The 10,713-nt window shown below is 29.0% G+C and overlaps 1 protein-coding gene across 1 annotated transcript; it reads left to right on the top strand.

Annotated features, from left to right (window-relative positions):
- Nucleotides 1–1,488: 1,488 nt before the first annotated feature.
- On the top strand, nt 1,489–2,698 carry LOC108337377 (HMG-Y-related protein A). Its single transcript, XM_017573900.2, has 2 exons — nt 1,489–1,693; nt 2,035–2,698. The coding sequence occupies exons 1-2, from the start codon at nt 1,643–1,645 to the stop codon at nt 2,515–2,517; spliced, it is 534 nt and encodes a 177-aa protein (XP_017429389.1). The 5' UTR covers nt 1,489–1,642; the 3' UTR covers nt 2,518–2,698.
- The last annotated feature ends 8,015 nt before the right edge of the window (nt 2,699–10,713 follow it).

Genomic DNA, 10,713 nt, shown 5'->3' with positions numbered 1-10,713 from the left:
TTTTGCGTGAACCACCTTACCATTGTGTTTCATCCTTCATTAAGTCCCAAGGCTATAGTTTTCTTTTCTTTTTTGGTCTTCTAGGAAATACCTTGTTAGTTGGAGGCAAAACATTAAGGTAAGAAGTAATTTTCCACACGTGTCGATCGCTCATAGGGTATATCATTGAAATGTATGGGTATATAATTGAAATGTATGTTTCTTCATATGTTAATCTCCTAAACTAGTGAGGGGTAAAGTCTTCTTCATTCATATTATAAAAATTCTTAACACCTAGTGAATGATAATATTGAATTCCTGTTATACTCCATTTCTGCAGTTGCATTCCCTATTGTCCATGTTCACCACAAAATTCTCCTCAATTACTGAGGTGTGTCTGACTTGAAACAATTTGTGTCTTGCCCAACTATCATATCAAACAAAACTCATAATCAATAAATCACAAACAATACCAATTATATACAATTACTTGATATGAAATAACTATGATAGCCACAAAAATAAATCACTATCATATGTAATTGCTACCTTGATGTTCAATATTTTGTTCTTTATGGTTCCTTTTACAATTTACTCTTAATTTTGAGGGTAAATAACGCCTTAGTATGAATTTATCTTCTTTCTATTTTTTGTCCATTTTTTCATCATGTAAAATCGAATGTCATCCATCATGGTTTATTATAGGCTTAGTCCTTGCACTAACAATTGCATTGTTAAAAGTCTTGCACATACCATTTTTAATATTTTCTATATTAGTATTAATCTTTTTATATAACTGAAGTTAAATAATATAAGTTTGTAAAAAAGATTTATTAAGTAGTCATTAAATAAATTAATCTAAATAAAATGTTTTTTAAATAAAAAAATAATATTAAAAAATAAATAAATTCTAACACCTAAAGGTTAATAAAATTTTAATTATTTATAATAATCTAAAATTTAGATGATAGAATGATAGGTTTTTTCTAAAAAAATATAAATTTTATTTATATAGTAAAACCTAGAGTTAACTCTATAAAACATCTTTAATCAATAAGTTAGTGAAAATTATTATATATATATATATATATTTTACAACGGATGTAAAATATTAAATTTAAAATATAATTACTGTAAACAGACAAAAAAAGTTCTGGTAGACTTTCAATTCTCAACTCTCCTAAAATTTAAATAAAAAAATGAAAAAGAGTTAAAAGTTGGGATGGTCTCCATCATAAAACCTAATGGGTAACAAGAAGGAAGCAAGAGACAACGGGCTACCTTCAAATGTTTCTGCGAACTAGCACATTCCTGCCACGTCATCGATCCGAGTGACCTTCAGCATAATATATCATCAGCCGTCGGATAATCATCTTTTTCGTTATTCCTAACCGTCCATTTTCTAAAAAAGATGAACAAAGGGAGTTGTAAAAGAGGCATGAAATTTTTTCCTTTATCTTTTTAATTAAATTTCTTTCCAATTTTTAATTTATTTATCTTCCTTTAAATTCAATTCTCAGATCTTTGAAAGAGTCATCCATATCATACTCTTCACTTTCCTTAAATTTTTTTAACCATCCTCTGTTAAAGTTTGCAGATTTTTGGTGGGGTTCGTTGAGGGTACTGTGCAAGCTTTTCAACATCTTCACAGCCTGCACCATCAATGGCCACTGAAGAGGTTAATAAGCCTCAGTCACTTCCTCCATACCCCGAGGTAATTTTACACCAAAATTCAGATTCTACTTTTCAGTTTTTTCTTACCTAAATGAAATTTTCGAACAAATTTCCTAGCAAACCTGGTAGATTTCTCACTGATCTAACTGATCTATACATTTTAACCGACTTGGGTTTCTTGTTTTGTCTACCCTGCTCCATTTTTAGCACTTTTGGAAAAGAAATTAAGTGTTTGAGAAACTTAACAAATCAGGAAAAAAAGGGTTTTTAATTTATTTGGTCTGTATTATTGCAAAGTCAAGACACGAGCTATGATTTACAGATAGAGACTTGGTGTTTATGACAATTGTATTTTGTTAACTTTGGGTGGTGTTGATGTAGCTCATACTGAAAGCGCTTGAAGCTCTGAACGAACCAAGTGGATCCAGCAAATCAGCAATATCCAAGTACATAGAATCGACCTATGGTGAGTTGCCAGACTCAACCGTTTTGGGGAATCAACTGAACAAGATGAAAGACAGTGGAGAAGTTGTGTTCAGTAAGAACAACTACCTAAAGGCTGACCCAAGTGCCCCACCAAAGAGGGGCCGTGGAAGGCCACCAAAGCCAAAGGCCCCTGTGTCACCAGGCACCGTTGTGTCCCCTCCACGGCCAAGGGGTCGTCCCCCAAAGGACCCGAATGCTCCTCCAAAGTCCCCGAAGCCTAAGCCCACCCCGGGAAGTGGCAGGCCAAGGGGCAGGCCCAGGAAAATTCCTCGCTCACCAGCAACGACGGTGGCGCCGGCCACCGTCTCCAGCGGAAGGCCTAGGGGTAGGCCTCCTAAGGTAAAGCCTCAGTTGAGAGAAGTGAGTGTTGACTTATAGGATTGTTTCTTTATTTGGGTGGCAAATGTAGTGTTCCTACTCTGTATAAGTGGTGGGTGTGATTTTAGATTCTGTGTTGATGTAATCTCGTTGTAAAATTATGTAGTGTAGCTGACTTACTACGAGGCTTTCTTGTTTGTTTTCCTTTCTAATTATCAAAGAGAACAGTGACTTGGACTAATTCTTATGTTGTGGTGTCATCTTCTAACTTGCAAACCGTGACGGAGGAAGGAAAGAAAAAAAAACGGGCTTTTGTTTCAGACATTAATTTTGTTCATTATCCTCGGTGGATCTCAGTAAAATTTTAATGGAAAATGGTAGAATTACACAATGATATAGAAGGAACCTAAAATTTGTAATAGATATTTTTGGAAAGTAGGTTTATATGTATCATTCTAAAATTTGATAACCCATTAGTAGATTTTAAACAAGGGAATGGAGAGGGTAACCTGTGGTGGTGTCCCAGAGACAGAAAAAAGGGTGAAGCTAACAGTGATGATGTAATAAATTTGACTCTATGCTTGATATCTGGACACCAACCTATGGAGAACCTCGTACGACACAATCTATATTCCCACGTCTGTGTTGATAAGACATCTCCCAGTGTTGTGTGAAGTCGTTGTTGTTTCCTTGAGGGGGGTAATAGGCTGGCATGGTTTGACCACTAGCCTAGTGCGTGTTATCTTTCCATCAGCTTTAACTGTAAATTGGTAATATCAGCAGTGTAATGGATCTGCTCAGTCACATTTTGGAATTAAAACTTGGGGTCACGAAAGGCCAAACCATGTTAAGGTTGAATGTTATGGTTTTATTACTAGTTTTATTGTTATGGTTATTGATGTTCTTTTGACGAGCTTTTACAGGATTAGTTTGTGTTTTGTGCTGCGTTTTGGATGTGACACAATTTCATCTCTTAAACCGAGACTATGTTATACGTCATCTACGTATTCGATGTCAATGACTATTTCTTGAATTGTCTTGTCTTCGATTACAAAAAAATAATGATAAGTTGACCATTTTAAACTAGAATTATTGTTAGATAATAATTTACGCAGTAAGAAATTCATTTATTTGTATGCAGGTTTTTTTTAGTAATATTTTACAGGAAATTATTATATGTAACGAATGAATTTTATAATGACCTATTTATTTTAAAAAATTTAATTAAGGATGTAGTTAAGCCAGGACATGGAGTAAGGGATGTAGTTTGTACTATAACACCAGTAATTTTGTTGATTTGCCTATACTATGTATTATTAGGTCACTAAATTATTGTGGTCAGTTAAACTCGAATGTAAAACAAATTTTGAGAACAATTACAATTCTTAAATACTATTTCAATTATAGTAGTAATCATATAAATGTAGCTGCTGTTAGAATTAATTATGTGACTCATGATAAGAACAAGTGTGATTTAATGAAAATACAAGGACCTATTAGTAAATATAAGAAATCATAATAAAAATGAAATAAAAACAAACAGTAATCAACCTGATGTACTTGTTTAATAAAAGAAATTATGGTCATTTTAAACTATAAGGTTTTTTATAGTTAATCATGAATAAAATTAGTATCTCATTGCTATGATTTATATTAATATATGAGGATAACAAATCTTTATATCCTAAAGTAATTTTGTGGAATAAAATTAAAAAAATTATAACTTTATGTTTATCATGGCATATGTTGTTAAATTTATAATTATCTTGTTATGAGGTTTCTTCTAAATTAAGTTTTTTACTAAATTAGTATGAAACCTAAGAAATTTAGAGACTCTTTTACGAAATTGATATATGAACCCTGATTTATGTTTTTTTTCTAATTAAGATAAATCTCAATTATGAATTTAGGAATTTTATATCTTTCCGCTGCATTTCTAATGTGTGAGATACAACCAATTGAAATTTAATTGCAAATCATGTTAATTTCGCTGGGTTGAGAATGCGTATGCTTGAATTGTAAAATATTTGTAAGTGTGACAGGAATCCAAAACTAAATGCTTTGAAGGATAAATAATTTTCCAGTTACGTTTATCCGATTTTCCGTGAATTGAAAATATTGAATGTATTGATAATATTGAAAATATCCGATTTACGATAGGTGAAAGTTTAACGCATCACGTTTGAAGTTTAAATTCTTGAATTGGAAATTGGAAGGCAATTTCACTGAATAAAAGTTTGATATGACGTGGGTTGCAAATTAATGGCATAATTGGAAAAGTGAAAACTCCTGTTACGTGATGAACATGTGCTTGGAATTGAATGAAAAGCTTTTTTAATGTTAGATGAGAACATTAGTATGCATAGAATAGAATGAATATTTATGTTTGAATTTGTATTTATATTTAATTTTATAACTCAAAGTATTAATATTAAATGTGTTAATTGTAGTATATGTTATGGTGTTATTATTAGGAATGACAAAAAAAAAAATGGACAGATGCAGGTATCCGTGAATAAAATTAGGGATAGATAGTTATTATCAATAAATATTTATTATTTGCGGATAACGGGTATTAGGTATTTTAATATCCATTTTTAAACGGGTTGGGTGTGTATTATACTATCCGACCAGTGGATATCTGTTACCCAAAAAAAACTTAATTTATATTTTTCAAAATTAAATTTAATTAAAAATAAAATTAATTTATGTTTTATTAGGTTAAATTTAATTAAAATTAAATTTTAATTTATATTTAATTTAATTTATTTTATATTATGTATGTATGTATATATATATATATATATATATATATATATATATATATATATATATATTTTGTAATTTTATTTTTAAAATGTATAAAATATTTTTTTAAAATTTTTGCGGGTATCCACGAGCTTTAAACTACCTACGGATATTTTTTAAACAGGTACCCACGTAGATAATGGACAGGTTGTGGGTCGGATTTTAATTTTGCTGGTCGGGTTGCGGGTATGCACTATCTGTGTTCGACCTGACCCGTTGTCATCCCTAATCATTACATTCTCTCACTATATCTGTTTTGGTCTTTAATGGGTTGAATTGTCCTTACTAGAGTGAACAAGTCCAATTTCACTTAGGTGTGTTGGATCTTGATTTAGCTTTTCAAGTTAAAAAGTTGGTTACTATCACCGATGCTAGTAGCAATGAAGAGAAAGTTCATTATAAAGTTAGGGAAAGGTCAAACATACTTACCTTATGTTTATGCGAATGAACATAGCAAACAACATTAAGTATGCTCTTCTAAATATTGAGAATGCAAAAGAGTTTATGAAATTTATGGAAGAGAACTCCTAAATCGTTAATAAGTCTCTCGTTGGGGACATTAATGAGTACTTTGACAACCATGAGGTTTGATAGTTCTTGTATTATGCACAGACACATAATCAAGATGACAAACGTCGTAGTAAGACTCAAGTCTCTGGGAATGGCAATGGATGAAAGTTTTCTTGTGCAATTTATTTTGAACTCATTACCATTTGAGTATGGTTTGTTCTAGATGAACTATAACACCATGGATGACAAGTGGAATGTGCATGAATTACATGTATGTTTGTTCAAGAGGAGACCAGAATCAAGAACGTAGGAAGCCACTCTCTTCATTATGTGAGGAATCAATGAGCTAGAAAAAAAGTTGTAAAAAAACATGGAAAAGGTAAATGACCATTGAAAATTGACTAGTCTTCTACCAAAATCTAGATAGAAGAAAAAAGACAAATGTCATTTCTGCAGGGAAGTCTGGAAATTTTCAAAAGGATAGCCTAAATCGTAGAACTTGGTTCGAAAAGAAAGGTGAGGATAATGCTTACGAATGTATTGAATTAAACTTAACTAAAGTTTCCCCTAATATTTTGTATATTTATTTTGAATGTACAACTTGTGTTTTTAATGTGACGTGGGAGATTCTTTTCAACTCGAATCATAAACCCAAATGAGAAGTTTGTCTTCATAAAGAATAAAGAAAAAGTTTCAATAAAAGTTGTTGGGACTTATTGTTTAATCTTGATATGGGATATCATTTTAGACCTAATGATACTTTTTTACATGTTTAGTATCATTAAAAATTTAGTTTCTTTATCTAAGCTTAATGTTGTTTAATATTCTTTTAAGTTTAGGAATTACTATTTAAGTTTAAGCATACTTTTATGTTAGAATGCTCTATCATAACAATAAAAGAATGGTAAATATTGAATCTAATATATTATCAAAGTATTCTAACCAAATAAATTATATAACTTATTTAATCATTTTGCTCATTCTAAAAATTATATTTTAAACTTAATTAATCATTTCATTATTTTACAATTGTATTTTTTCAGGACTTAGACCTTGAAGAATAATTAAATTTATTATAAAACAAATTCTTGTATAATTGTTTGCAAAATATTAATATAAAAAATATAATTACAAATTCGATTTTACAAGAAATTACTTTGCGAATTTAAAATTTTAAAATGTATAAGAAAATTAGTTGTGAAATTTAAAAAAAAATACTTGTTATATTTTAAATTGATTTTTTGCAATAAAAATTACTATAATTTTTTGTTTCATGAAAATTTGTTACGATTCTTTTCATAGAAAATGTTGCAAGACATTTCTTGTTAATTTTTAAATTATACTGTAATTACCTATCAAAATTAAAATTTGTAAGAAAAACAGCAATAAATATTTTTCTTTCAAAATTTTGTAAGAAATCTGCATAAAAAATTCCTTGAAATATAAAAGATTATAGAATTAAAAATCCTTCAATTGTGATATTACATAATAGATGAAGTACGTTGTTCATTATCTATCTAGCGAAATACTATAACTTGACAAATATAAATTGTTAATAGATTTTTTTAGTTTAAAAATTAACATATCAATGAGCTTAGTTATAACTTAGTTCCATATATTTTGCAAAAATCCATAATTTTTATTCTTCATTTTAATCCCTTAATTTTTGTAATTATATGGAATTTTGATTTATAAATCTTTTGTTACGCAAATTTTGATCTCGTAAATTTTAATTATAGGTAATTTTATTTCATTATTAGTTATTTTTTTTGTTAATTTATACACGACCTTTCGGAAGAGAATGTTATTTGACTTTTTTTTTACAAAATTAAATATATTTTTAAAACTAAAAATTGAACGGCATGAAGACTAATTTAAAATTAAATAATAAAAACTATGCAAAAAAATTGGATATCAAAATGGCTCATAATTAAAAATTAAGAAATCAAAATTGTAAAAAGAAATTAAAAACAAAATTCCTTAATAACTAATAATGTGTTTATATATAAAAATTTAAGTGAGTGGTTTATTTCTGAAAAAAAAACTTATAATAGAATATATTTTTTAAGTAAAGAATTAAAGAAAAAACATTTCATTATAATAGTTAAATTACATAAAACTAAAAAAATTAAAATTATTGATATTTTGAAAATTGATGTCTATTTGAAAAATAACTATCATCGTAACATTCTATTTTAATAATATAATACTATTAAAATAAGATATATTATAATGAATATTCAGAAAAACAGATTTCATTATATATCATATATTAATATATTAATATAGTTATCTAAAATATAAAACTATATTAATATCACACATATATATTTTCAAGGTATCACACTTTTTAAAATTATATTTAATGTGATTTAGTATCACCTCATGACTCAAAGAGTTGTTTCATCCACAAGAGATTCCCTTACACTTGCATTTTCATCTGTTTACACAAATAAAGTGATTATTGCAAAGAGAAGAAAACAACACAACATAAGTTAGTTGGAAAAAAGAGATAACATATGTCTAAAATATAATGAGTCATTCAATTATCACATAAATGATACATACAACCAAACTCTTATACAACTCAATTTATCCACATTTGGACATGTGCCATTGAGTCAGACTAGTGAAACCATGCACTTGTGGTGGTAGAAATACCGCTCTATCAAGCGTCAAGATTAGACTCCATCACAGTCATAAAAGCCTTGCACTCGTCCTTTATGACAAGATCTCTTGCCACTCTCACCACCTAATAATTTTCCTTTACATAGACATGAATGATTAGTAGAGTTCAGGATGACTACATAAAATGGAGTGGTCCTTAATTTAAGGCACACCTTAGTAAATACACACATTCTGTTAGGTTTCTTGGTATCAAGTAACCTAGATACTATCTTAGAGTCAATAATCACAACAAGTTTATGAATTCTCAGAAGGGAAAAACAGTTTTACTGAATGGGAAATAGTGAAAGCAATCAACAATAGTCAAGGGAAAAACTTTCCCTTACACAACACAGATCCTGTTTTATAAATAAAACACTCGACAACCAACCCAATACACCCCAAACTCCTTAAAAGACATAAACAAAACACAACTGACAAAGAAACTACTGCTAACTGCTATAAAACTCCTCCAACCTCCACTTACTAACTGTTCTTTCTATTTTTTTCTGACATAAACCTTCCAAGACCTATCACATTCAATGAGATTTCTTCCCTAAAAATGCACTACAATCCATTAATTTATACTAATATTTCACTATAATAACCCGATACAACATTTATATAACAATTGATATCATATAAACATGGAAAATAACCAATAAAAAAGGCAAAATAAATGGCACTCAACAGTATTAGAGGTGCGGCCAACGCTCAACCACTAGGGGCTTGGCTCCTAACGAGAAACATTAGTGCCCAACGAGAAAATGACCCCAAAACACCTATGGATGAAAATAAAAATGGAGTCCAACGACATAAGGTGGTGCCTAACGACACAAAGTCAATGAGCTCATAGACTTTTCGCCCAATGGAGTACATACGCACCTAGTGAAAACCAAGTCAGACGCTATTGTCAAAGCACGTCTAGTGGTGCCTCCCTACTACCAATGCCCTGGAACGAAATGCTCATAGACCTCGAAATATGAAGTTGGTGCCCAGTTCCCCTTTACTACCACCCAACGCCATAACAAAAAATGTTATGAAGGAAGGAGTGTGACCTGCTCAATTGCTCAAATTAGTACCTTCTACTTTTCCTTTGATTCACACAGTTCTAAAACACATTCTAATATGTACTAATTTCCTCAATTTCTCGTATTATAGCTCTCTTATTTAATAACTCGTCAAATCTTTAACAACACATAGTTGCAAAAAGTTAGAATTTATCGTAACACTGCTACACCATATTAGCACATTCCATTTAGATTTCAAAAATAACACCAAAATTATAATTCACAATTTTCATGCAATATCCATTTCAATCACAATTTCACAACAATTAAAAACACAAACTATCTTCCCTTACCTGCAAAAATAGCTTTAAACAACCAAAACACCTTTAACTCCCCACAAGATTATCTATCTACCCATAGAAACATCACAAAGACAATCAAGACATATTGTTATCATCACATTAAAAAGATGCATACAAAATGAAGAAGACTCATATGCAACCAAAACCAAAGTAGACCAAGAAAAGAAGTGAAACTCAACTTACCCAAACCGAGAAATTGGTCAGTCCAAATTAAAGACTTCATTGTGATAATCAATCTATTGTCTCGATTCTTCAATCAAACAAGCTGAGAGTGAGAAATTGAAGAAAGAAGTGAAAGGACTCTAAAAAGGTAATTTATAGAGATATAATGTATTTTAAAATAATAAAACTAGTTTATAACAAAACTATTTATACTAATTCTTTTAATATTAAAATAATCGAGTGTTACTATTTTCAAATTAGTATAAATTCTAAGTCTTTATATTATTTTTTAAGTCTTTATAAATTTCATCTAGAATTTTTCTATTTAAATTTTCTATCAATATTAATTAGGATTCTTTTTTTTAATATCAATTAAAAAAGTGAACAAATGTTGATGAAAAAAATTGACAAAAGAAAACTGAAATCTATAATATTATAAGAATAACTTCAATTAATATTAATCTAAATAATTATAGTGAAAATTAATTGAAAATAATTTTAATTGACATTAAACGAATAAACAAACTTTGTCAATTTCACTTAAAAAAATCTTGACGAACTTTAATTAAAATTCAATTAAAAATATTATTATCGATATTAATATATTTTCACCATTAACAATAATTTAATATTAGAATATTTTTTACATTTAATAATAAATGAAATAATTTATTTAATATTTGTTTGAATTTGAGAATATAAAGAATTTTAAATTGTTACTTTTTTAGATAGAATTTGAA

This window comes from Vigna angularis, chromosome 7, assembly GCF_016808095.1.
Source record: "Vigna angularis cultivar LongXiaoDou No.4 chromosome 7, ASM1680809v1, whole genome shotgun sequence".
NCBI lineage: Eukaryota > Viridiplantae > Streptophyta > Magnoliopsida > Fabales > Fabaceae > Vigna > Vigna angularis.
The sequence above is the reverse complement of the archived record's forward strand: the minus strand, read 5'-3'. Positions and strand labels throughout refer to the sequence as shown.

Coding starts and splice junctions, on each gene's coding strand:
- LOC108337377 (XM_017573900.2), top strand. CDS start 1,643: ATGGCCACTGAAGAGGTTAATAAGCCTCAGTCACTTCCTCCATACCCC. Junction 1,694..2,034: donor CACTTCCTCCATACCCCGAG/GTAATTTTACAC, acceptor GTGTTGATGTAG/CTCATACTGAAAGCGCTTGA.